General features: G+C 46.3%; 1 protein-coding gene across 1 annotated transcript in view; it reads right to left on the bottom strand.

Moving 5' to 3' along the window:
- TET2 (tet methylcytosine dioxygenase 2) overlaps window positions 1-16,404 on the bottom strand; it is a 75,329-nt gene extending 58,925 nt beyond the window's left edge. The window contains exon 1 of the mRNA XM_064148434.1: window positions 16,297-16,404. Coding sequence (XP_064004504.1) covers window positions 16,297-16,326 — 30 coding nt within the window. The 5' untranslated portion in view covers window positions 16,327-16,404. The remainder of the gene's footprint in view (window positions 1-16,296) is intronic.
- Window positions 16,405-27,871: the final 11,467 nt, after the last annotated feature.

Below are 27,871 nucleotides of genomic sequence, written 5' to 3'. Positions count from 1 at the left end.
ATAGATGAAAAGGTTTCTTCCATGGGTATTTAATGCAATTTTTAGGAACAACTTCTCGCTGCCCTGCACTGGTACAGGAAAACTCCATTTAGTACATCCTGGTGTGAATTTTCCTGGACAAAGGTGCAAGCAAATTTACACAGGCTGTAAGTGGCTCACAAAGTGAAGGGCCCAACTACTCTTTGCCTCCCAAAATTAAACCCTGGTTTTCCCCATCAGAACTACACCAAAGGACAACATTCTTTAATGTGGAGTTTCATTATACCTTTTCTCTTCACACTCCTGGACCTACAGCAAGGAAAAATAATCAGGGGGAAAATAAAAGCTTCCAGGATAGTGGAGCACAAGCAGACAAGAAGGCCTGATTTTGCTGCTTCTGGTGAATCTCAAGAGAGATCAGTTTCTGCCATTTGCCTGTTACATAATAAAGACTAGGTTATTGTTTCTTTTTTTTTTCCCTGATATATAATTTGGCTTCTAGAAAGGAGGTTCTAATTGTATTTTGAAGCTTTGGAGGTTGGCCATGGCCAAAGGCAGGATGGTGGGCAAAGCATAGCAGTGTTTCTTGTACTGAAAGACATGGGAGGAAGCATCAGCACCGAGGTGGTTTAATCCTATGAACATGAAGTAGAGCCATTGCCGGCAGGCTCAGCTAAGTTACTGTTTCAAACTGACTCTGTATCATGAGATTTCCATGCTTTCCTAAGGACACCTCTGGCCATTTCCCCTATACATTTCCCACTACTGTAAAAATCTAAGATATTCCTTCTTCCTTTCATTGACTTTGGCTTGCTTTGCACACATTGAAATTCTTGTGATTCTTGAATGAACAGAACTTGTTTTGAAGTAAAGGGATGGGAAGATTTTTTTCTGTGGCGTGTACTGAGCAGACATTCTGCATGCCTGTTGCATGTTCCCACCTTGCCTTTGAACGCTGTGGACAGTTAGCGTAGCTGAATATGTTACCAAGCAGGTGTTCTGTACATTTTCTCTGTGCTCAAAAAGAATAAGCACTTGGTCTGTTAAGGAACCGTGTTCTGCTGAGAAAGCAACAAGTAACAGAGACAGAGGAACAATGTGGTCCCTGTCTGTCTACCTCATAGGTCAGGGCGTGTTCCCACTGCCTCTTTGAGTGCTGTAAGTTTTGGTAGTACAATTCAGATCCTATCCAAGATTCCCAGCTCCAAGAGACATCAGTGAAAAATCCCTCAGGTAAATGCTACCAGCACTATTTCATATCTCTTCTCCATCTCCTCCTGCTTTTCTTGTAGACTGGCTTTTGAAGGGGGGAGGGAGGAGAAGGGCATTGGCACAAGATTACAAAACAGTGAATAATCTGTCGCTCTTTCTCACACACAGACACAAGGCAGAGAAAGTTATGGCTGGGGACAGCTGTTTGCTATGCTAAGGGATTCTTTTCCCCAGTTTATGCATTGACATGATGATTGATCAGCATATGTTCTAAGTGTAAGAAAAATACTATCTCCCAACCCCCTTCTCTGGTGGTTGGGTAAAACTCATCAGTAAGGATTGCGCCCATGAATCTGAAGACATAATTAAACTTTAGGTGTGCCTTTTGCTGAACTTGTTAAACAAGATTTCCATTACATTTTTACCTAGAGGACAAACCCATGACAGAGTCTGTATTTATTGTGAGATACTCATCTAAACCGACACAATGGCAGTATTCACCCTGTAGCATACAATGGTTAACCTTAGACTACTTGCTTTCATTCTGCCCCCAACTAAAAGCATTTAATAAAATACTCTTCATCGTACGCAGCGTTTCTTTCCTTATATTCTCTTCACTGGCTGACTGAAATAAGCTCTTCATAAAGAAGAAGGAAATATCATAAATGGTAGTAAGTAGAAGGTTGTCTTAGGCAAAGATGCACCAGACAGAATTTGTGTATCCATGTAGAACTTAGACTGGTTAAGTTACAGGTACTGGGTAAAGCCCACTGAGAAAAACTAAGTCCTCATAAACCTCAGTACTTTCTAATGCAGAATATTTCAAAAAGCACTTCAGGGCTTCTGCAGGAAGATCCCAGAAGCTATACCATGATATACCCAGGAAAAAAAGCTATATACTTTTAGAGAAGATGTAAGGCTCTTGTCCTTTCTCTGGGTCTGCCCATACTTGTGCAGTTTCACAGTAAAGTGGATTTGCTTTCCTTGGGCAAGAGGAATGTCACAAAAATCTTGAAATGGGAACACAGCGGTGACCTATTCTCAGTACTTCCATTCTTATTTCTAGGTCTATTATGTACAGTGTAATGAACACTGTAATGAACATTCAGCAGTCAAAAAACCCCATCAATAACTGACACAAGTACATTTGCTGACATTCTGAATGCAACATTAAAAATAAGCTAGGAGACTGGACAAACCCAGTGATGGGTCAGGGGCTGACCTGCAGAGCACTTAACCTGCCCAGGTTAGAGCTATGTGACCACATGAAATGAGTTGGCAACTAAACCAGAGTGGGCATGTCAGCCTTTGTTTGTTTTATTTTGTTTACACAGTTAAAAAGACTCTGCAGAAGCTTTGACAACTCTGCTGCAGAGCTGCCACGGGTATGAATGGAAAAAGTGAAGACTACAGACTAGCTTTATACTTACCAAAGTTTCTTTCAGTAATGGGATTGAATGTCAGTTGGAGAAAAGGCACAGAGAAGCTCCTAGTGCATCCCTCCTGAGGGCTCTGCCATTCCAACATTTATTAACACTGAGATGTATCATAGTAACTAATACAAAATAGATCTACCATCTTTCTACCATTTTCTCTGCTTCTAAAAGGTCAGTCTTTTTATTTAAGGGGGGGGGGGGGGGGGGGGAACCCTTCACCTTTTAGTAGGGTTTTGCAAAGCTAGGAATAAATTCTTTTTATTCTAAAAGTAAAAAGCAAAAGTGATTTATTATCAAGCATAGGTTATGTCTGATAGTTTAGCAGCTTTTCCCAGAAGGCCTGTCTTTCTTTTACATACATATATTTCTGAGAAAGCTTCAAGAGCATTAGAACCTGTCAAAAAATAATCATCTGACCATATACTTCCATTCTACAATAAACTACAAACTCCTAGGAGGGAAACTGCCTTAGAGTCATTTGGAGGACAATACAGCCTTCTCTGAAGAACTTCAAGGCTAACAAAGGGATGCCTTTTAGTTTTAAAAACAGCAGACATCTACTGCATCCAAAAGTAATTTGTGAAAAACACATGTGAAGATAGAACATGGCCAACTGACAGTTGAGCATACAGTGCCTAGTTTGCTAAGGGGATGTTCCAGCTAGGCCCATGTCAAAACACCAGGTCAGCTGTGCAGTGGTATTTGTATTTTGTAGTTGGAGGTGTGTCCTTTGGAACTACTAAGGCATCTTTTTCCTAAATGGATAGTCTGCAAAGCATTCATTAGTTCCCGAGTGCAAGTGTCAATAAAGGAATAAAAGAGGAACTGTCAGTCAGGACCCACACGATCATGGTGTTCTTTTCTTTCAGCCAAAGTAAGCCAGCTTTGCAGTTCCTTCCCACTTTGCTCTGAGTCAGTTAACACAGAAACAGACTTGCAGTGCCCAAGTCACTTCTATCCTTGTGCTGCTGAATCACTCACCCGCCGCTCCCGCTAGTTAATAGTAGCTATTTTTAGTTTACAGTGGAAAACTCTCTTGTGGTGGCAATGATATTACAAAACAGTTTGGGAGCAAAATCATCTAGCTTGAACATCCGATGTGCTCTCAGCGCCTGTGTTTGGTATGAGCGCCTCGCTGTTCACTTCCAGTACTGGTGATCTAGGTCACCCTGGCGCGCGGGATGCGGCATTCGCTGTCTCTTTCATAACTGCCCGTAAGAGTTATGGGGTCATGTTTGTAAACACTGCTGCCATGTGCGCATAGGCACGTGGTGGAACACCAGCATCACCCGGAGCGCCAAGCAGAGAGGTAACCCTTGGCGCCAGCCTCGACGTCGCTAAGCCAGCAAGCGCCAACTCTCTGGCTGGCACGCACCCCTCAACCCTGTGCAATGCCGCGGCGGGTTGTTGGAAGGGCAAATGGGAACCTTTTTCCTGTACACGGCACGCATGGATGTGTGCTAATGTTGATGGCTTCCAGACAGGTTCCTCCTCTCGGCAAATGGCAGTACTAAATTGTTCTCAAGAAAAATAACACAAATTTCTGCCCAAAGTCACTGAAATTGGAGCCAGCATGGTCCCACAACACAATGCAGAGCTATGGCTATTAAGAAAAAGAATTGTATGAGGGCACATTGCCAAAGTTTCCAAAACGACTTCAAAGACAGATAACTGAGACTTGGTGTCTGTAATAGCTTTTAGCTGGCTTTGCATAGATGAAATTATGACCACGTTTCAGGTTTTTGAGGAAGTAGCTCCTAAATTATTCCTCTTTATGAGTAGAAGTTGCATGAAGCTAGATGTGGTCAATACAAAAGTCTTTCCTTTGCTCTTAATGAGAAATTAGCAGACATAAGCCTCTGGAAAGTTTCACCTTACTCCAACCATGCACTTTATACTCTTCAAGAGAAAGAAACAATGCTAGAGTAGGGGGAGCAGTCTGTGGCTGCTATCCTTCCCTGCTATACCAGCTCTATTTCAAGTGCAGCTGCAAGTCTCATTTGCTTTGACCTTTGCTGGAAGAGCTGAGAACAGGACAAAGAGTTAAAGTGTTACCAGCCCCTGCTGAGTCTGCACTTCTGGGCCAGAAAAGCCAGCAAGGCGGCTGGAAGAGGGTGTGCACACAGCAGAGGGTAAGCGGGAGAGGGCGCCGGGAGGGAGAGTAAAACAAAAGGAGAAGAATAAACAGTGCACACCCCGAAACAAAACAGGGGAGCATGCACAGAAAAATGCTAGTCTTTGAAGAACACGGATTTTTCTGTTTGTTTCCCCTCTGTGTAGTTACATCTTGTTATCTGAACTCAAGGTACAGTAGATATATGAATCCTTGAACTCTGAACTCACGAGGAGGTAGCAAAAAGTAAGTCAATACCATTTTAGCTGAGTAGCTGGAAAGAAGCATGCTTTGTCTTTTTATGCCTCAGCTATGGGAGGCTGCTTAATGCAACAACACACAGCTGTTCAAACCTCTTGCTTGCTGTATGCCAATGGCCTACTAAAACAAAGCAAAACCAAGGCAGTCCTCTCTGAGGGATAATGCAACTGTGGTTCCAAATACCAGCTGCTACATGCTACTTGTGTTTCCTTGAGACCTGTCTCTTAAACCTGGACAAAAAGCGGTCCCCAGTTCTTAGTGGGAAATAGTAAAAAGTGCCCATTCACTTCCACAGGCTTTCTGAAATCCTGCCTGACTGTTGCCCAGTTCCCTAGTAGTGTCTCTGGAAAGCAGAGAAGTACCTTCCTCACTGTTGCCTGTGTTTAGCTACTCCAGCACCACTACTCTATCCAGCAATGAAGTTTCTATTTTCAACTCACCATGGACCACTTTGTTCTGAACCCCTAGCGTGAATATTGCTTAAAGGCCAAACAAGCAGACCCAGATGAACTACCAGCCTGTGCCAGTCCGTCACAGCGCTGCCTTCAGTCATAACTGCAGGTGAGAACCCAGGGCTCTCCCAAGCCATGTGAAGGGAGCTGGGCCCCTCTCACCTCTCAGGCAGCGCCTGGGGGACACCCGGGAGGGTGTTTGCAAACACGTGCACCTGAGCCGTGTGGGGCTGGGCTGCCCGAATCTCCAAACTGCCGGGAGAGGAGCAGCTAGGGAAAAGAGTCCTAATGTTCCCACTCTGCCTTGTTCCAAAGTAGTTTGCAGTGCTATCAACTTCCTAATCACGGCAGTGAAAAATCCATCTGTCCTTCATGGCCAGCTGCCTTCATCAGCATCGAGAGATGCTGCATGAGCTAAACTGCCCTCTGGATTTTATGTCCAAAAGCATTTTGTCATGGATTGTATCACGAGTTTGTGAATGTGCTGAAGTTACTGAGGACAGGCTCTCAGTTAAACATACTGCATACCAAACCAGGTAGGCTGAGCTATGAGTACCCACACCAAAGGAACCCCCAAAGACTCTTAGGTCTAGGAGATAACAAGTGACTGATGCATAGAAAACTATGAATACTGCTTATGTTGTGTCACCTGCACAGGTCTGTGCGTCCCATCTCCTGCAGAGAGATTTCTGACAACAAATTAGAATAGGGTTCATTGTGGTTTTTTTTTCCTTTGAGCTCTGCCACCAAGTATGATGTCAGCCTGAGGATTTGTGAACCCAAACAAACCTTTAGTTGATAAAACAGATCAAAACAGGAGTTGAGTGGTAGTTTGGAGCTGATGTACAGGAACAGTTTACAGACTGTGGGAAATTTTGTCTGAATGAATCGAAGGATCGAGGGTATTAAAGGTTAATGGGAATTACTGGAGTACCCACTTGTTGAAATGACATTACACAACTCCATTTCACACACTGCAATTAACTGACACAACACACCATTTTTAATTAGAATTAGCTCTGTGAGATTTTGCTTATTTGTTTGGAGGTGTACGTAGATGTCTGCAGCGCGAGTAAACTGAGATAGCATCCTTTCCTGAACTCTTTCTCACTTGGAGCACAGGATTTCAACAGTGCTGCAGCCATAGCAGTGTGCAAAAAGATGTCCTCTTCTCTGAGGAGACAAAAAGCAGTATTTAATTTGCTGGGTTGTTTTGTGTGAGGATGACTGGCTTAAAGGCACAAAGACTTGTGCAGCAAAAAAAGAACATGTAAGGCAATCAACAGAAAATTATACTGAAGACTAACCTCTGAAAAAAAAACCAAGAAACAAAAGTGAAAAGCTACTTGTTCCTGAGTCTAGTTTCTGTTTCTTAAAATCAATACTTGTGTTATCTTAGTAAGCAGAGAAAATTATCTGTAAACCTCTGAATAAGCAGGAAAGAGTGTATCATGGGTAAAGCACTGGGGATTAGGAGATACGGGTTCAGTTCCCAGCTATACCACAGCTTTCCTGTATGTCTTTAAGGGTTAAAAAGAAAGGCGGGGTGGGGGAGGAGAGAGGAGGGAAAGGCAGTGAAATGAATGGCTCCAGCAGGGTTCGTACCACGTTGTGTGATCCGTGCGTGCTTTGGCTCTCAGTTGTTGCTTATTAATTTTGTACTCTTAGTCTTTACACATTTTGCCCACTCATTATTAGCACCCTAGGGAAAACAAGTGTAGCAGTGCTGTTTAGGAACTCTCTCTTGACACACACAGAGAACAGGTAGCAATAGCAGCTTTGCTTTATTTGCCGCAAATATTTAGGGTTTTGGAAGGGAGTTGCCTATCTCTGCTTTGCGTTAGAAACAAATTGCTAATGCTCTGGTCCCTTGTGTGCTGCCAGACCCCTTTTCACTGTTTCATTTACTAAATTAAATAGCAAAACAAAACAAAAATGGCTTATGTTTGTACAGCCCTGAGCACAGTGGGATTCTCTTTCATGGCTGGGATATACGGTGCCTCCTAACGTGCATTCATTAATTTCACTCTATCCACTCTCCTTATATTTAGAAGCATTAGAGTTGCCATCTTGAATTAGACTCATGCTCCAGCTTGTCCAGGAAAATATCTCCAACCAGCTAGTAGCAGTTGTTTCAAGAAAAAGTAGTTATTTGGTTAAAGACTGACTCTTCCCAATCCAGCAGCTGGAGATTATATTTTTGAGCAAAACACCATGTTAGATTGCAACTGCTTTGAAAAGTTGGGGTTTGTTGTTTTGTTTTTTCAAAATGAGTAAAAATTATTTAGAGGCAAATACAGGAGCTGAAAACTCTTTCTTTCCATTTCTTCTCCCTTCTTCTTCAAAGAAGAAAAACACCCCCAGAATGACTTTTCTTTCTTTCAGTTGCTACAAGTATGTGACTGACGAGGTGCCTCACTCCTGCAAGTGTCTTTGCATAGGCAGACCGTTACAGATCTGTGAGCCCAAGTAAAATGAATAGGGCTTTGTGAAAAAGGCAAGGGCTGCCATCAGTTTGCAGGATCACAAGTCAGCTGACAGCACTGGGGGAAAAGAAAGCCTCCTACACCTAACTTTGTGTCAATTGTACAACATAGGCACAGTGGAAAAATATACAGAAATCTGTTTTCCTGCCTGGTCTCTCCCTTCTTGGGCACTACAAGTAACAATAGAGAGAAAGAAAATAAATCAGCTCAATTCTTAGTTTTCCTGCTACTTTTTTTCACACTTACAAAAGCTACTGCTTCTCTGCATTAAGAACTACAAGGAAGCAGAAAAGTACAGGTCCAAACTCATTTAAAGAGAACAAATCTTCTGTGGACTTTATGGGGAGAACCATAGAAACCACACAGAGCTGAAAAACTGTATTCTTCTGCTTTGTGGCTTGTTCATGTTTGTAAATATCAAGAGTGCTTTCCCCTGTTTGGTCAATATTTTCACTTGCTTCAGTGTATGTGGTGTGTACACTCATAAACTGGCTGTTCATGGAATAGGGACTCACTAGCATAGGTTTTCTTTCCCCTAGATGTCTACTGGTTATATAAATGTTAATTCTGGCCCTTTTCAGTTTCTCACCTTTCTTGGTTTTGATTTCTACTGTTACAGTTTTAGTAATACTTCAGACCTTTTTGGGTAGACAAACTTGAAATCAAACAAGCAAGTAAAGGAGTGCAAGCAAGCAAAGGAGTGCAGTGGGAACAAAAAGTTGGTTATTTGGAAAGAAAATATGTTAAAGTCTGTAATACATATAGACACCCACTCCTCAAAATCCCAGGAAGAGGTGAGCCCAGTGTATTTTCCAGTCTTCATGTGTTCTTTCACGAAAAAAATGCATTTCCTTTGTTCAGCTACACAGGCACTTTGAGCCTCAAGGAAATACCTCACTTATGTGAACTTTAGTTACTGTGGAGGAAGGGAAGCAACTCCTGTTTTACTGCAACAATTAATTTTCCTCATTTTACCATGAGCAGGACAGTAATGCTACTTGCACTCAAGAGGAAATACTCTTTTCTCCTTTTTTGCTTACATAAGAGCTGAAAGAGTTTTGTGTCCTTTGGCAAGTATAAAAATTGTATAACTTCAAAGTATGTGACTTCAAACACAAGTGAAGTAGTAGTAGGAGAACAAACAGATTAGACAAAGATGAAAAAATTGTAAGGGGCATGAAATGGGGTGAGTGCTGCATGAACAGTTGTATCTCATGCTAAGGGACAAATATGGAGAGTTATTAAAGGACAGTGAAGTTGGGGGCAAAAGTGTCAGCATCACACACAGGGGTAATGTTTACCCTTTGATCAGTCTATCAGTACTAAAAGTAGCAAGAGAAGGAATAAATATGCAGCAAACTCAGAAATGCCTTTGTCACATTCTCTCATATATAGTTTATTCTCGTTTGCTACTCTCTGCAATCCAGCTGCTGCAAGAGTAATAGGAGCTGGGGGTCAAAAAGAAGTCAGAAAAGAAAACAAAAGGAGGTGAAGAGCCTAGCGAAACACAAGCAGGTTCTGCATGTGACCCAGATAATTGTGTCTTGCAAAAAAGACAAGTGAAAAAGAGACCACTGACATGTAGTAACAAAAACACAGTGATTGTAACCACCATTAGCGTAACATGGAAACAACCATTCTGATCATACCACTAATAGCAGAAGTCATGTGTATAACAAGATCCATAGACGGGCTTTTATGCTTTGTTGTGTGATGGTGAATACTACAACACATGCAGAATATGCAAGTGATACTTCTACCATTTTCTCCCTACGAGGAAAGCGAGTTCTTAGGGCTTATTTTGCAAATCAAACAATGTGCTTTGCACACTTGTCCCAAGAGTTTGCTGCAAAACTGCAGCACATTCTGAAGAATGTCCTTGTGACTGGAAAATAATGTCTCTGGATGAGCAGCAGAACCTCTTTTAGTAAGGTCTCACAGTGCATGCACAGCGCAGGTTTCAAGTGTCTTGAGAGACCAGAACTTGTCAGAGCTTTGGTTTAGGTCCACAGGGGAGGTGACGAAACAGTATCAGTTGTGTGCTTCTGACCAGCTACAATGTATTGTCATCAGTGCTTTCCGAAATCATCTTGGCAAAACAACCTCGATAATTACCAGCTCTTCTTCCTTCTTCTCCTTCCCTTCCCCCCGCCCCGCAATTGGTGGCATTATTCATTTGGTCGAGTAAACAGCAAAATCTCCACCAATCTTCTCATGTCTAATGGAGATCCAAACCCTGCCTTGCAGTGGTACTAGCTTTTGTAATAGCAACGCCTCTTTGTGTCAACATGTCTCATTAGAAAAGACTTTCAGTTATTTGATTTTACTTATAAAGTTAGTAGGACTCATTATTTCTTTTCTGTTCTTTAAAAAAGGGAATTGTAGTATTCTAACAGGCAGTGAGTCATGTCTCATTAAGGAAAAAAGTATATAGCCATTTACAGTGGGATTCTTGTATTGCAAAGAGCTGCTTTGTCATGAGAGCTTTTGGGGATTGATTTTTTTTTAAGGGGAGTGGGGCAAGGAAATAATTTTAAGCCATTGCAACAATTCTCTTAACTCCCATCTCATACTTGAGCTCAGTCTGTTCCGGGCAAACGCATTGACACAGCCCAGATTGCATTCAAGTGGGAGTGAAAACCAGCAGCATCGGACAAAGGAACGCAGCACAGACACAGAAAGCGCAGCCAAACCCCAAACTATGATATGTTGTCTTAAAAATCCGTGAGTTTTGTGTCTTTGCCCCTCCACTACCCGGGAAGACCTGGGACATTCCTAGAACTCCGTCGTCCTAGCTGGCTGCGTCAAGGCAGCTGCTGAGGATGCTGGGACAATGTTTGTAAACACTCTACCCACGTGCGTGCAACCACATGGAGAGTCATCCTCCTGACCTAAAGATCTACACGCTTGGCAAGCGGGGTGTTACTGCAGGGGAGCCACAGCCTTTGCCACTGTGGTGTGACTCAAAGCAGCTCATGCCAGGGCTCCGGAAGACGAAGCTTGGGCTCTTTATGCATTATTAGAAAGGAAATTAAGCAGTGAAGTTGTTTAAATTCTGGTTATTGAAATGCAAGTTTCAGGATAGGTCAAACTCATGTGGAATAAAGAATGCAGAATCTATTATCCTCCTTATACATCTGTAAAAAAAATCAGCTTAAACTTGGAAACTTCTCCTCTCCCCCATGCATACACCTGGTAAAACTAATACTCAGATGCTGGATATATTTGAAGTTAGAAGTAACACTGTAGAACACATGAAGATATTTCATGTTGTCTGAATCAGATCATAGCAATTATTCAGAAGGTGCTGAGGCTACTGCCCTGTTCCCTTGGAAGATACTCTCAAGAGGTATTTCATTCTTTAGCTATTCCTAGTTATCTTAGCCACTCATTTTCTCACTTCTTTGAAATGGTCTTAAAAAAGATGCTGTACTTGATTAGGATCATAATACTGAATTTTCCTTTATTGCCTACCTTGAGCATAGAACAAGCTTACTCCTTTTCACACTGCAATAGAAATGCTGCCCTTATCTTTTTCCCCATTAAAACAAACAAACAAACAAAAAACACACAAAAAAACCCCACACCAAAAAAACAAAACAACCCCCACACAAATAATTAGGTCAATCTGAAGCCTCAATACTGCAAGCCTTTATTTATTTGCAAGAATAATCCTACTGGGGCTTCTTGCCATATGTATGCTACAAGTAACAATACTCCAACTTGGAATCCACAACTCCACAGAAAACTCTGATTTTGAAAGACAGCCTAAATTGTGTTCAGGTTGCTAAAGCGATTCAACTTTCTGGAAGGTGTTTGACAGAGATGAACAAGCCTGCTTGAAAACATAGACAGGAATTTAAATATTGACATCTTTTAATTGTTAAAAGTGTTTCTCAAAGCACTTTTCTTTAAATTGTCCCCAGATTTAAAGTCCTGTTATATGAACAACTAGTAGAATAGTTTTTCTTATCGTCTTTTAAGGCAGGCCAGATTTTTTTTTCTTAATTTCAAGATCAGTGTGAATTTCTCAAACCTTGTTTTTCTCTACCTTCCTTCCATTACTCCCTGCTACTTAATGCAAGATGCATTCCCAGTATTTTAATCCAAACAACTTTTCGAGGTCAGTTGTCAGCTGTCCTTGGGATTAGTCCATCTGATGGTGAAGGTTCAGAATTTTATTCCTTAACCTCACCATTTCTGTCTTCATCCACTGAGCAATTCCTTGGGGAAATGAGTGAATTTAAAAAAAATTTAGAGAGACTTGGCTACCCTAAGGGAAGACAGAAGTGACTACATCTCAGTGGGTGACTGAGGCAGTGATTACTCATGGTACTTTCCATTGGTAACAATTTATTATCCAGAATACCAGGACGAGCTATGCAAATTTAACAGGCAGGCAGTGAGGATCTGAAGTGTAGCAACCAGAACTATGGCAACTTGTTACTAGTTACTTGTTCAGTGTTCTTAAGGCTTTTTTTCCTGCAGAAGATCACTGAATGAGTAAGAAGGTATTCATTGCCTTCTGGGGTGTGGGATCGGAATAATGCTACAAGTGTGATTGATTCATGTAATTCCCTTTTTGGCTTTCAGCCATGATGCAGTCATATGCTGTAGCTCTGCTCAGACTATGGCTTTTTTTTTTGATAATGAATCATAGTACATCCCACTCCATTTCAGAACCAGCACATTGCCTTTCAAATGATGTCACGACACTTACTGCTGCTGGCTGACTGCCTTAATAGCAATCAGAGAGCTGGACTAAGTAAATACTGTATATTATTTGGCAAAATCTTTTGTGGCTGTGTTCTTTAGCACAGTTTCCAAGATAACCACCAACTCTACTTGAAACTTGGCAACTTTATTCTATCACTCTCAGAGTCCAGTTGTGAAGCTGCTTACAGCTGATGCTACCACACTTAGAGCTACTATATAGCAGTCAAGTGAGAGAAGTAGAAGGGTCACTTGCTGTGACAAGCCAAATTTATCAGCTCATCTGAAATTTCACCTTGAAAAATGGACTGCTTTTGAAAAGGAACCTTATTTAGCTTCTGTAGAAACATGAGATGCATTTCACTCACAATGAAAAGGAGCAAGGCATTTAAACTCACTGCTAAGGCACACTCTGAGCAAACCACTCTACTGCAGATGCAAGGAAGTGAAGTACTCCCTGTAATCCCAAACAGGGTCAGTAACATCAGTTCAACCCGAACCTCATGTTTTTCAACACCTGAGCAGCAGATTTGTTGCAGAACATGGTGAGATCGAGGTTGTTTCTCATTTGTTTCTTCAGGGCTTTCTGACTGTTGCTAGTATTTAAAGGAACCACATGGGAGATGTAGACTCAGCAGCATCTGAAGTGCTGGGGGCAAAAGGCAACCATCCTTCCAACTCTAACAGATTAAGTTGCTGTTCCAGCAGCAACAACAGGGTCTCCTGATTCTGTATGCAGAAACCAAAACATTTACAACTTCCTATTTCTGTTACCCAATGCAGCACTGGTGCCAACAAGAGACCTTGGAAATCTGTTCGTCATAATAACGCCTCAGCGGGCACATGTTTCGTGTTCTTTCAGCAATGCTGACATGCCAAAGTCTAGGACCATGCGTACTGTATCAAAACAATACCAGTTTCCCTGGCTGAAAGCCAGGAATCAGCACAATGCCAAAGTCCTCGTTAAAAGCCTTACTACGAACAGTGATAGTTCGGCGAATTTGGGAGCCTGTGTCTCCCATTCAGCTTTACTTCTTTTGAAGATCTGTTGATAATTAGTTCTGAAATGGGCAGTAAAAAGCATTTTCAGAGGTTCCTTGGATGCATTTGCAAAGCGTTTTGCTGTAGCTTCCCCAAATGAAATAACTATTTCCACTGAGGGATGACTTTTGTGTCACTTCATGTAAACAGCAGGTTAGTCCCACCATCTAAGCTTTGTTATTTTTCAAGTCTTTGCCCTCCCCCCTCCTTTTTTTCTCCTTCCTACATCCTGGTTGCTAGATTTAAGTGTTTTCTAACATCACTGGCAAGGCTCTCACTATGGTTTCTATGACAGAGGAAGAAAGACAAAATATTGCCTGACAGTGATTTATTTACATTGGTTCCAAATTGGTGGTTTTCTGCAGGATAAAATCCAATATGGGTACATTTTTTCGAAGAGTTAACAGCAGCAGATATGGTAGACCAAAAGTTCTTGACTCACTAGATTGACCAATGTTTTCAAGACACAACAGACTTAAATATTATGGCAAAAATGTAATTTAAGGGCAAGAAAACAAATATACAAACTGTCTTAACATAGATGCAGTAAAATAGTATCAGTGTTTATGTCCAGTTTTATTTGAGTCTTTAAAAAAAAGCAGAATATTTAGCAACTGAAAACTCAAGTGTCAAAGACCAGCAACAACTAAAGTGCCACATATTTGAGAAGGAGAGCTGAAAGAAGCAGTGTTTCTGTATGGCAGTATTTAAAAACTTACCTGACCATTGTTAGTCACAGACCTTTGTTGCTAATCACAAACCTACTGTTGCTAAAGCAACAATATACAAATTATAATCTATATGGAAACTGCGTAGGCTTACCTGCACTTGGAGGGATGCAAGAAATTAATTGTGAAGTGACCAGGAAAAGAAACACAACCCCATCCCCCAAGAATGAAAGGTTTTTTTAGAAATGTAATGGCAGTTGAGGGGCAAGCAGCCCTAAGAACTCAAAGAAACATGCTACTGGTAAAAGGAACAAATACGATCATCACACAGCACTTAAGGAAATTTGCCTAACTCCCCAAAGATAAAAGAATGAATGATTTATAACCAACGGCGAGCCTGCCATGCCGAGGGCATCTCTTAAAACTCACACTGCATGTATCCCGGCGTTGGCTTTGCCGCCTCCCATTCAGTCAGTTTTCCCTTTAACACACAAGTTTATGTGTGACTCTTGACCACCACCATCTCCCCGTTGAATATCTTCAGCAACCGTGTCCTATTTTGCACCTTACAACCTCCCGGAAAAGTGCCACAGTGAAACAGACATGCAGATACACAAGTGAATATACGTGTTACTGCACTCAGCCCCTGCCGCACCAAGTGGACCTGCCATTAACATGCAAATAGAATGGCCTCATTAGCCGGCAAACAACACCCACTGACCTGCTTTCACTGGAGAAAGTATCTTCTCACCTCTGAAACTCTTAAACTTCACATTCAAAAACTATCTTTTTCTTTAAGTATGCTGAACTGATACTGGGAGCTGCCGATCCCTGCTCAGAGCCTGCACGCTTGCCGGCCGCTTCTCACAGAAAACAAGTCTTGTGATGTGATCTCTCGTTGCAACATTGAATGGAAGCACGCTAGACCACATCACTTCTCCCTTCACCTCTCTCTCTGAAAAGGAAAATCACTCAGCAGAAAAGGGTCTGATAAATTTCAAGGCTCTAACCGCGAACCGGAAAGCCTCCTTTTAGCAATAGGCAAGGAAACTAACTGCTAGTGTCCGACCGAACGCCGATAAATGCCACGATGCCAGCACACGGTGCCGCGTCCGGCTTACAAGCGTGGTACGGTTGTTGCTCTTGTCTGTCATCTGCTGGGGAACAAGTCTGACCTCGCCGAAAGCATTATTTTGGGGAAACGTGCACGAGAAAGTAATTTCTTTTTTCTTCCCGTGGCCACATTGTGCAAGTGGCCCCGACGGCAGGATTTAGCAAGGCGGACAAAATGTGAGTGTAGATTGCACAGGGAAAAAAAAAAAAAAAAAGGCCCCGCCGTAAGCCCCCCGCCTCAACCCGCACACACTTCTCCACCGCCCCCAGGACCGGCTTTCATTTCCCTCTCGCACCGTCCTCCCCAAACCGCTCTCCTCATTTCCCCACGGCTGCGCCTGCCTTTGTGTCCGCCCGGGGCCGGGAGCGGCACAAAGCCGGGGTCCGCCGCCGCCCCGGCACCCCGGCCGCGCTCCGCGGGGCTCTGCGCAGGGACGGCCCGGGAAGGCGAAGCCAGGGGCTGGAAGGCTGGCCCCCGCAGGACGCGGCGGAGGGGACAGCGGGGTAGCCCCTCGGCGGGGAGCCGCCGGCCGCCGGGGCTCCAACTCAGCGGGACGTTTCCCGCTGCCGTCCCCGTTCCCCGGGCCGCCGACGCGCGGACAAAGGCGCGACGAAGGCCGGCGAGGCAAAGTTGAGAGCCGGCCCCACGCAGAGGGGGCGGCGGGGAGCCCGCGGCGAGCCCCCCGCCGCCTCTGTCAGTCAGCCATGTTGGGGGCTCCACGGCGGCGCCCACCCCCCGACACCCGTCAGCGCGGCGCGGCCCCGCGACAACCCCAGGGGAGGTCGAGGGGACGGCGGCCGTTGCGGGGAGCCCGTTCTGACCTCTGCCGCGTCCCTCAGCCTTGCCGACATCCAGCACGCACAGCCGGGCGCCGCGCTCCCCTCTCCTACCGGGCCGCCATCTTGCTTCCTTCTGCTCCTTGACGAAAGCGGCCGGGCCCCCGCATCAATATGCACGCGGCGCCCTGACGTCGGCGCCCGCCCCGCCAGCCGCACCGCCCCGCGCGCGCAGCATCCCCCCGCGCCCGGCCCGCCTCCGCGCGCCGCCGGGCGCCCCCCTGCTGCGCCAGCGGCGTGTGCGGGGGCGCCCCCGGCACCGGCCCCGCCACTGCCCCCGTCACCGGCCCCGCCACCGGCCCCGCCACCGGCCCCGTCACCGGCCCCGTCACCGCCACCGGCCCCGTCACCGGCCCCGCCACCGCCCCCGTCACCGGCCCCGCCACCGGTCCCGCCACCGTCACCGGCCCCGCCGCCGCCCCGCATCATTTGTTTTTTCCCCCCGACTTCTGCGGCTTTTTGACTTTTACGGAGCTCTCTCTCCCCTTTTCCCCACTTCTCTCCCCCCTTACACGCCCCCCGTGGCGCACCCCGCACTGCGCGGAAGTTGGTGGGTCTGCGGGGCACTGCCCGCTAGTGACAGTCCCCGCCGGCAGGCCGGCTGCTCCCCCCCTGCTCTTGCATCCCCTTCACTGCTCGTCCCCGGGGGCTGGCGGCTCTTTCCCACGGTCGCGGGAGCCCATCTGCCGCCCCTGCGGGGCGGGGGCTGCGGGGGCCGCGACTGTTCTCTCGGGCTGCTTTCCCCGGGCTATGGCTGGGGATACGGTGACGCCGCTCGGTAGCTGGCTGGCAACGCAAAACAAAGGCCAACACAATCAAATCAAAAGCAAGGCCAAAATTTCCCCAGGTTCTCCTGAAAGCGAGTGCCTGCCCGAGGGTGAGAGGGGATCGCTCAGAGCGAGGCTAACTTGTCACCGGGCCGGGGAGAGCCCGCTCCCACCCGTCTGCAAAGCTCCCTCCGGTGGGTAAGAGACTCTTTGAGTAGGTGAAAGTCCCTTCATGTGGGACACCGCTCGGGGGGGCCAAGGGACTCCTCATTCATCCCTATCGAGCGGGACCGCCGGCACCACTCCCAACCTCGGCTTTTATTGCTCTCCGCAGAAGAAGTTGCTCCGTACCAGCGACAGTTAGAGCCGCAGCACGGGTTCTGGCTGCCGGTCTCGGCCCGGGGGCTGGGGTCCGGTGCCTTCTCGGCTCGCCAGCCCCTGCTAACGGGTGACAGGTTGCCATTGTTCCCTCCGAGCGCTGCCGCGCTGCTGGCCGCCGAGACAGCCGGAGCCGTGCCAGCCGGGAGGCTGAAGGGAGCAGAAGTCAGAATACGCAAAATCGACTTCTGCGGGAACTGGCGCTGGGTTTTCATTCCGCCGAAACACTGTCCGGGAGTTCTGAGAGCCAGGCTGACTCGGTGGCCTCCCGTCTATGAAGCCGTCCCCGCAGCCAAAACTACTCCAGCCTGTCCGAAGGGCATCGCGGGACCAGGACGGCTCCATGGGCGTCTAGGATGGGGTTACCTTCCTGGACAGACCTCCTCCCACGAGCAGATGCGTGGCAGAAGCGATCTCCTAGGCGCTGTGCAACCCCGGCTGCCCGCTGCCCGGGGCAGGCAGGCTGCTGAGAAAGGGCTTTAGCAAGATGCCAAATCTGGTGTGCTCAGCGTGGATCAGAGTGATTTATATGAAGTTCAGGTCACCCCCGAGTAATTAGCTTTTTACATCACAAGTTATTCTCTGGGATTTGGGTTTGCTTTAATTTCAGCAAAACATTTCAGAGGCAGTCTGGAGATAAAAGCTTGCCCTTACAACTTTGCTGGAAGAGCTCTGCACTGACAGCAGTGCCACTCCTGTACTCATGCCAGTGCCCATGCCAGTGCCAGGCAGCTTGCTCCCCTCAGCTGTTGGAAAGGTGCTGGCCTGGCTGGCCCTATATTGCAGTTCAAGAAGTACTTTGGAGCTGTTTCTCTGGCTATCCTAGCCCCACCATTTTTCCTTCTCAGGTGATCTCTGTGTCTGTAAACAATGAAAAGAAAAATGAAACAAAGGGACATTGCAACCGATTAAATGCATTGAGAATCCTACCTCTCTGGACCAGCAGTGTGTCTGCTGCTATCCTTGTCAAGAGCAGCTTTTGCTCATTGGCTACTGGAATGGGCTGCCCAGGGAGGTGGTGGAGTCGCCATCCCTGGAGCTGTTCAAGGCAGGATTGGACGTGGCACTTGGTGCCATGGTCTAGCCTTGAGCTCTGTGGTAAGAGGTTGGACTTGGTGATCTGTGAGGTCTCTTCCAACCTTGGTGATACTGTGATACTGTGATCTGCTTAAGTCTCACTTTCTGAGCCGAGGGTTAATAGCAATAGAACTCAGAAGCTCACTTGTCACAGGGTGCCACTGCAGGACAGGCACCTGGGGGTGGTGTCACTGTGGGTCATGGCTGGAGCTGCATTTGTTTCCCCAACAGGCGCTGCAGCGAGGCCAACCTTTCATTGGCAAAATGTCAGGTGAAAAGCATCCTGCCAGCTGGTAATTAGAGCATTTGTGTGGACAATGAGTAATTGCACACAATCAGATCAACGGTTCCAAAGAACGTGGGCCTTACCCCTCTGCTAGAGGGAAGCTCACTTCTCACTGAAGGGCATCAGTGTGGCCTGATAGATGACCAAGGCACCAGCCACAGTTGAAATTTCTTCCCAACTCTAAAGCTGCAATGAGCAAACCTGACTCTGACTATCCAGAGGAGTATTATGTACTTGGCTCCCTCAAACCCTTGCATGACACATTCAAAAATATGTATAGTGAAAATAATTTTTCATCCTTATATGTAGATTCCTGTACACCCTACACATAGATTCCTGTACACCCCACGTGTAGATTGCTGGGCCAAATTCAACTCTGACTTGGAATTTCTATGCAAGAAGTTCAGAGCTGTTTCTACTGAGCCTGCATTTTTAGTTTGTGTTTTATTCCTGTTTCCTCCACCCTGTGATAAAGCACAAACAGCCACATGGGGTCAGGGAAAACAGCTTTATCAGACAGCCCATTCCACCTCCTCAATAAACCCCAGGAGTCTAGAGGATTGTTGGCTGTGCTATGATAGGCCTTCAGAAAATGTCCAATGTCATTTTCTGTGTAGCAGTTTATCTCTGGCTTTTACCAGAAGAGACTGATTTCTTACAGGGCCACATCTGGGTTAGAGCAGCATCTGCCAGGAGCCCTGGAGGGACAAGGTGTTGCACTGCTGGGCAAGGCAACAGGAACAGTTTGATGAGTCATCATTTTGCTTTAGTTTACACTTTCAGCAGGGCTTTTTCATGTCCCAAGACACATATTTGTCCTTGTGGTCAGGGGTCAAACTGAAGCTGGAACTGCAGCTATGCCAGTGGGCACTGTGGGGCTGGAGGTGGCCCAGGACTCTGACACAACAGAACACTGCTTTATTTTGCCCCCGAATTCAGTAAAGGTCACTATTTGTCATTTCTTGGCATTCCTTCCCTGAACAGGATGAGGCTATTCCAGGACCAGGCAGATCAGAATATGCAGAGGAAATGTGGTAGCTCCACAGAGTCTGGGGAGCAAGATGCCCAGTGACTGAGATGCCTACTGGGATACCAAAGCTGAGGTGTACTATCTGTCTAGCACCTTCATTCTGCTGGTAGGAGGTATGCATCTATTGGTGATGCAGAAAAGCTGCAGGTGGCTCAATACTCCACACCTTGGCTTTCTGCTGACAGTTGTAGATGTCTTTATGCTGCTCCAAGGTGTTTATGTCTCTGAAGGTGATCATAGAATTGTGATTTATTGGATATTTGTGATTGGAAAGCCTGGATCTGGGCATCTGCTGATAGGTACCTACCCTCAGGACCATGGCTGAGATGCAAGTCCCAGGGCAAAGAAGCCCCTGGCTGGGGACAAGGGTGGAGGTGGCTTTAGGAGAGGTGAAGCAGGAGGATCCTCTACAAGTCTGAAAATACACATTGTCCTTTCAGTGCCCCAGGCTTGCTTTTTCATGGCTGTGGGAGTAAAATTCCAAATCCTTCAGGCAAGGGAGGTGGAGACTCCTCTTAGGAGACTGTAGCAGAAGGTGTGGGCTGAGGGATGGAGACCCAGTCTCTGGTTTCCCCTGAAGAGTGGTACTTTGTCATCTTCAAGGAGCAATCTTCCATAAAAAGACCCTCAAAGAAAAGACTCTCAGTAGCATCTGTAGATGCTGGACACAAACAAGTTGGTGACATTCAAGACAAAAAATCAACTCTCCCTGCTTTGCTCATCCTACTACCCAGCCCATTGGCATCCCTCTGTCATCTCCAGTTCCAGGCTGCCTCCCTTTGGGAGGGCAGCAAAGCAGAGAAAGCAAATGAATGCACCCAGTAAACAGTCCAACATATATAGGGTGACAAGAGCAGAGTGTGTGGGAGCCCTTCCCCAGAATATCTGCCTCCAGGAGCAGAGGAGTTGGCTAGCCTTGCTCAATCAGCCTTGCTTGTGATAGCTGAATGCTCTCCCCCGGGTCAGTGCCTTCCGTAGTGAAATTCCCTTACCACTTTTTCCCCTCTTTTCTACTGACATTTGAATTTCTCCTCATTTTCAAAGCCCTCCACAGCCTCACGGCTGGCATCCTGACATGCAGCCTCATGTACTGCGTACAGGGTCTGCTGTGCCACCTGGCATCACTGGTCTGCCTCAACCCCTCAGCTCCACAGCAGTGCCAAGGAAGCAGGCAGGTAGACAACAACATGCTGTCTCCTACATGCTTTCCTTGGTCTCCACCAGTGGGGATGATGGAGGAGGATTCCTTGCCTATAAACCATTGGTAGCTGTGTGAGCAGTGCCTATGGGAAGTGGGAATGAGTGCAGAAGGCTTCTGTGCTTCTGTTTCCAATGGGGATCTTAGCAGAATTTGGCTCCAGCCAACATAATGTTGTTCCCAAGCCTCCTTCTTGGCTTTACCAAGAAGCATCCCAACCTGAATGGTGGTTTGTTTTCAAAGGCTGCTCTGTTCTCCATCCCTGCAAATGACTTTTGGTTCCCTACAAACTGAAGAGGAATGAAAAAGGGCTAAATTCCTGTGGCTGCTGGTGCCTGAAAGGTGCTCAATGTCTTTTCTCCTTGGAAACCAGCTCCAGCTTCTTTGGAAAGTTGGGGCAGTAGAGGATGAACACTTGCCTGGTGCAACCACATTTTAAAATTAGACATCTGAAGAAAGGCTTCCTGTGCCTATTCTTAGGCAGTGAGGAAAGCTGGCTGTGTTTCAGGTCAGCTTGATGTCTGCTGGCATCACTTCTAGTCAGATATTTTCTAACATATAAATTAAACATGCAACTTTAGATTTCAGGGATTTGGTCATTTTAGGAGGCTCATCTCACAAGTAGAAGTTTTGCCATTGACTTGGGCAAGCCAAGAAGATGTGCCACCCTTTGAAATGCAGCCTGTGATTTCCTGCTAAGTATGAAAGCTGGCTCCTAAGAAAGACCTGCAAGGGGAAAGGCACTGAGGGAAAAGCAGCAAGGGCTGACGAGACAGCTAAAACGGGTGACACACCAGCAAGGAGTTCAAGACCAGGCTGGATGAGGCCTTGAGCAACCTGGTTTAGTGGGAAGTGTGCCTGTCCATGGCAGGGTGGTTGGAACTAGATGATCTTTAAGGTCTCCCAAACCAAACCATTCTATGACCCAGGCTGCAATACAGCAAATGCTGGAATTCAGAAGAAGCCTTAGCTGTGTGCCCAGCTTGTTGATGTGGCTTGTTGATTTCCCTCCTCCCAGCACACCCAGATGAGAAACTCAAACCTAATCACAGGGCTGCCATTGCACCCATGATTTGGGAGCTCTCAGTGCCTGTGTCACTTTTGTTCATACCCTTAGTGCAAGCAAAACTAAATCAAGTTAAATTCTCTTGAAATCAATTTTGCCCTACAAATAAAAGCTACTTGCACAGCTAACTGCTTTGCAGCATGCATTTAAGCAGTTAACAGCACTCAAAAGCAATGTAAGTGCTTGTGTACTCATGATCTCATTAGTGCAGGTTTTCTAATCTAGAAGCAGTGCACAAAGAAGATGTTATAGCTGCCTTCATCTGGTTTGATTTCTTTCCCTGGCAGAGCAGCTTGCCTGTGGCCCTAGTTGAGTTGTCAGCTTGCTTTGATTTTTTTCTCTTGTGTGCCTGCTACTCTCTTAAGCAGGAAGTCAACCCTGTAGCAATTTGTGGGCAAGAGGTTGGGATTTGGACACTACCTGGCAATAGCCTGGAGTTTTGCAGCTTGGGGAATCATAGAATCGACCAGGTTGGAAGAGACCTCCAAGATCATCCAGTACAACCTAGCACCCAGCCCTGTCCAGCCAACCAGACCATGACACTAAGTGCCTCAGCCAGGCTTTGCTTGAACACCTCCCGGGACGGTGACTCCACCACCTCCCTGGGCAGCCCATTCCAATGCCAATCACTCTCTCTGCCAACAACTTCCTCCTAACATCCAGCCTAGACCTCCACCAGCACAACTTGAGACTGTGTCCCCTTGTTCTATTGCTGGTTGCCTGGGAGAAGAGGCCAACCCCCACCTGGCTACAACCTCCCTTCAGGTAGTTGTAGACAGCAATGAGGTCCCCCCTGAGCCTCCACTTCTCCGGGATAAACACCCCCAGCTCCCTCAGCCTCTCCTCAGAGGGTTTCTGCTCCAGGCCCCTCACCAGCCTTGTCACCCTTCTCTGTACACATTCCAGCCTCTCAACATCTCTCTTGAATTGAGGAGCCCAGAACTGGACACAGCACTCAAGGTGTGGCCGACCAGTGCTGAGTACAGGGGAAGAATAACCTCCCTTGTCCTACTGGCCACACTGTTCCTGATACAGGCCAGGATGCCATTGGCTCTCTTGGCCACCTGGGCACACTGCACATCTTCAGCTACTATCTACCAGTACCCCCAGGTCCCTTTCCTCCTGTTCATTCTGGGTTTTTTGTTTGGTTGGGGTTTTATTTGTTTGTGTTGGGTTTTTTTTTGTGACTGTGGGGATGTGATATACTGTCTTCCTTCCTCAAAAAGCTGCAGGAAAAAACCTACTGAAAGATGCAGAGGTACATCAGACATGCAGTCACCACAATACAAGTGTTAAATGGTACCTTTTTGTCTGAGGCTTTGAAGTAAAGAATAGCCTGGTAGGGCACTGCAGCTACAATGCACTAGCAGAAATTTTGGCCACCTTATGTAACTTAAAAAAAAAACCAACCTCCAAATTCAGTCTTCTTCTGGGGGCCTTGGACAGAGGTGAAAAGCTGGGCTGCCTTTCACAGCTCACTGGTGCAGTGTTCAGTTTTGCCAGCCTTTCTCTTTGGGCCTAATGTACCATCTCAAGTCCCTTTTCAGCAGACAGTGGGAATATGTGGCAGCAAGCGGGACTCGCTCCTGGTCACTGGTACTGGCAGGTGCCTTGGGGCAGGGCTGGGGGCTGGCAGCTAAAGCGTGGCCCATGGTCAGCCCTAAACCAGCGTCATGCACCTTTCCAGGCAGCTGGTGCCTCCAGTGTAATATGTCACTGACTGTCAAAATGAGAAATAGATGTAGTGACTCTTGGTGATGACAACCTGCCCTATCTTCTCCTTCCCTTAATGGGGTGTGGAGAGAGCAGGAAAAAAAATATTCCATGGTGCTGTTAAAAAGCAGAAAACAATCATCTGTAGCTGCTGGGAAAATCTCTGTCTTGCTAATTCCATCGCTGAATAATTAGAAGATGTATCAAAAAGTGATTGCTGTAAGAGAATGAGATTATCTGTGGCTGCAGACTGATTATCACACAGCCTGCTCTGTATTTACTTTAGTTCCATCCAGGAAAATGCTGTGGATCAGCTCTCTGCCTCTGTGACAGCAACCTCAGTTTCCTGCAGTGCCAAAGAAGTGTGGGGGGGTGCCAATGATCAGAGATCCCTAACCTGAAGCAGCTTAAGGGGTATGAATGTTAGAGGATGAGGGGTTTTCCTATTTTCAGAAATCTCAGATGCTGAGTGCTTTAAGGGCATCTCAAATTAGAGATCTGCTTCTGAGAATTTTACTTCTAGTCCCATTTTGCCTTGCCTTTCTGCTTTTAAAAAGATCACTAATACCCTTATCAGCAGAGGGATTTAGCAAAGATAAACAGATTTTGTTTTAATTCCTTCAGAAATCATGCCAGAAGTGCAGAAAATAAACAGGAAATGTTTGGATACTCAGCACAGAAACAAGTCAGGATTTAATAGGCACCGTGGAGACTCTAGGGGACAGATGACAGCTTGGGAAGATGGGTAGAGAAGGGCATGTCTGATTTAGCAAAACTAAGCAGAGAAAACAGGGGTTAAATTCTGCAGTGAATACCAAGAAAGGCTGTTCTGATGCTCAGGAGGAAGCAAGAGGAAGATTTATCAAGTGAGTTTGGAGATAAAGAGTTAAAAATAGAGGGTGTCAAAAGGTGGGTTGTTATAGCCCAGTTGGTTGGAAGGGAAGTATTTGGGAAGCTGTGGCATAAGCAGCTGTTAAACAGTCACCGGCTGGCAATGAAGGACTTCATTCACTTCCTGCCCACAGAGGGAGTGTACCTGAGAGGGGCACAGGCTCAGTGTGCCTGGGGACACCAGTGATATACAGCCAAAAAAGGCTCCAAAGACATCAGTGGGTGCTGCTCTGGAGCCAGCAGCTCTACAAGGCTGCCCAAGGGCAAACTGGCTCCTGCGGTGTATTTGCCATGGGAAGGTATCCTCTGCTGTTCACAGTTTGATGACACTTCAGGTGGGGAAAAGCAGCCAGCTGGAGAGCTGCACTTTCAGTAACACATTAGATAAGGGAGTTCAGAGATGGTCTGCAGGAGTGACAGCTTATATAGCAAAAAAGGGTTTGAGACTGCTGAATCTGGATTTTGGCAGCCATGAGGCTGTGGTAAGTTGTCTGCTCTGTGTTAAACCCTGTGAAAACACTGAGCACTGACTGCGCTTTGCATCCTCTGGAAACAGAGCAGGGAAACCTGAAATAACTGGCAGCAGAGCACATCCACAGCTACTGTGCCAGGACTAATAAAGACAGTTCTGTGCCGAAACAAGTTGCCTAGAGAAGATATTGCACCAGCTTGGCAGAAGCTGTCAGGATATGTCCACTCTTGTGGGTAAAGGGTGGACCTGGAAGCTACCCGCAAACCTTCTCAGACCCATGTTTCCATCAAGTTGTGCAGATTATGGACATTTCTAGGAGGCTCAGGAATATCATAGAGTATCATAGAATATCATAGAATCAGCCAGGTTGGAAGAAACCTCCAAGATCATCCACTCCAACCTAGCACCCAGCCCTGTCCAGCCAAACAGACCATGGCACTAAGTGCCTCAGCCAGGCTTTTTTTGAACACCTCCAGGGACAGTGACTCCACCACCTCCCTGGGCAGCCCATTCCAATGCCAATCACTCTCTCTGGCAACAACTTCCTCCAAACATCCAGCCTAGACTTCCTCTGGCACAACTTGAGACTGTGTCCCCTTGTTCTGTTGCTGGTTGTCTGCGAGAAGAGACGAACCCCGACCTGGCTACAGCCTCCCTTCAGGTAGTTGTAGACAGCAATGAGGTCCCCCCTGAGCCTCCTCTTCTCTAGGCTAAACACCCCCAGCTCCCTCAGCCTCTCCTCATAGGGTTTGTGCTCCAGGCCCCTCACCAGCCTTGTTGCCCTTCTCTGGACACCTTCCAGCACCTCAACATCTCTCTTGAATTGAGGGGCCCAGAACTGGACACAGCACTCAAGGTGTGGCCTGACCAGTGCTGAGTACAGGGGCAGAATAACCTCCCTTGTCCTACTGGCCACACTGTTCCTGATGCAGGCCAGGATGCCATTGGCTCTCTTGGCCACCTGGGCACGCTGCTGGCTTATCTTCAGCTACTGTCCACCAGCACCCCCAGGTCCCTTTCTTCCTGGCTGCTCTCCAGCCACTCTGTCGCCATAGAACTGTCAGTCTCACAACAGCATCCCAGCTGGACAACATAGAGAAGATAAAATCTGGGTGTTGAGAGTAACGTAAATAGTGGAGATAGCCATTTGATGGGCTGCCAATGCTCACAGAGTTACACATGTGAAAAAAGGGACACAATTTATGTCATTTTTTCCTGGGGTGCTAGAGAGTGGAATGGATCTGCAATACCAAAGTGTGCATTGAAAAAAATGTGACTAGTTGTAAACTGAGGAGCGACTCAGATGTAAAACATTATTTGATGTACAGAGATGACAATCCAACAAAGCTCAGCTTCAGAGGTACTTTCAGCAATTTTAAGTATGCAAGTATGACAGAAGTATGTATATATGTAGTCAAATTAACAAAATAAGATTCTGATGGGCAATATGAAGAAGGAGCAGTCGAAATAATTACTGGAAGGCTCTACCTGTTTGAGGGCGGGAGGGAGAAGTTGTGCATTGGAATGGGCTGCCCAGGGAGGTGGTGGAGTCACCATCCCTGGAGGTGTTCAAGAGGAGGCTGGATGAGGCACTTAGTGCCATGGGTTAGTTAATTAGAAGGGTTAGGTGACAGGTTGGACTTGATGATCCTAGAAATCTTTTCCAACCTGGTTAATGCTGTGATTCTGTGAACACACCCAGGTGATGCTGACAGGTTGTAAAGGACTCAGAGAAGACCTGCCAGCTTGCTATCAGTTCCTGACTTTTTTTTCTGAGGTCAGAAAAAAAACTTGTTTCCCTCTAAGACATGTAAAGAAATTCAACCTACTTAATTTTTAACAAGCAAGGTTAAAATCACAGTCCTCAGAGATCAACAAAGAGAAACAATCCTGGCAGTGTTTTAATTGGGCAGATGAAGACAGAATGGAAAACACAGCAAACAGGAGGTAAAGCTAAGCCAGTTCAGTCTGACAGGTTGTTTTTAAGAATAAGTGGCATCTCTTCCTCAACTGTGGAGCAATTTAGCAGGAGATGTGGCAGCACCTTTCTATCAAGGATTTGTCTAAAAGATATGCTGCAATGCTTTAGCTGGTTACCTAAAAGCAGTGCTGGATGAGAGGTCAGGTGAGATAATTGTGTGGTACATGGATCATGATTTTAAATCCTCTGTGCTGTTACTGTGATTAGAGCCTGATGGGAGCAGTTCACCTGAAGATGTCTGCCCTGTCACTGGAAGTCTATCCAGTGAGCACATGCCTGGTGTTCAAGAGTGAAGAGCTACAGTGCAAGATACCACCCCCCCCCCAAAAAAAAAAAACAAACAACCCTGTAATGGCATGAATTGAATAGTCTTTTGAAGACTTTTGAAGCCAGGGACTGCTGAAGGAGCCAAGAGAGTTGGCTGCCAGCTCAGTAGTGAGCCTATGAAGCTTCTGCCTGTGTCTTGCTTAGTGAAAGAAAATTCATGGGTTGTAGCCATGAGGCTCCTGTGACTGACTTCTTCAGTTGGCTGTCCCTCCCTGCCAGACCTCTTCCTAATCTTCAAGCAACAAAACAGAGGGTGTTCCATCTGAGGGAGGTCAAGAGAGCAACAAGTTGATGAAAGAGGCAGGACTCAAATTAATAAAGGCGGGTGGGACGGAGAAGGCGAGGTGCAATTGTCTTTCACATCTAGTCACCCA

Source organism: Pogoniulus pusillus, chromosome 9, assembly GCF_015220805.1.
Source record: "Pogoniulus pusillus isolate bPogPus1 chromosome 9, bPogPus1.pri, whole genome shotgun sequence".
Classification (NCBI taxonomy): Eukaryota; Metazoa; Chordata; class Aves; order Piciformes; family Lybiidae; genus Pogoniulus; species Pogoniulus pusillus.
This window is presented reverse-complemented; position numbering and strand designations above follow the sequence as displayed.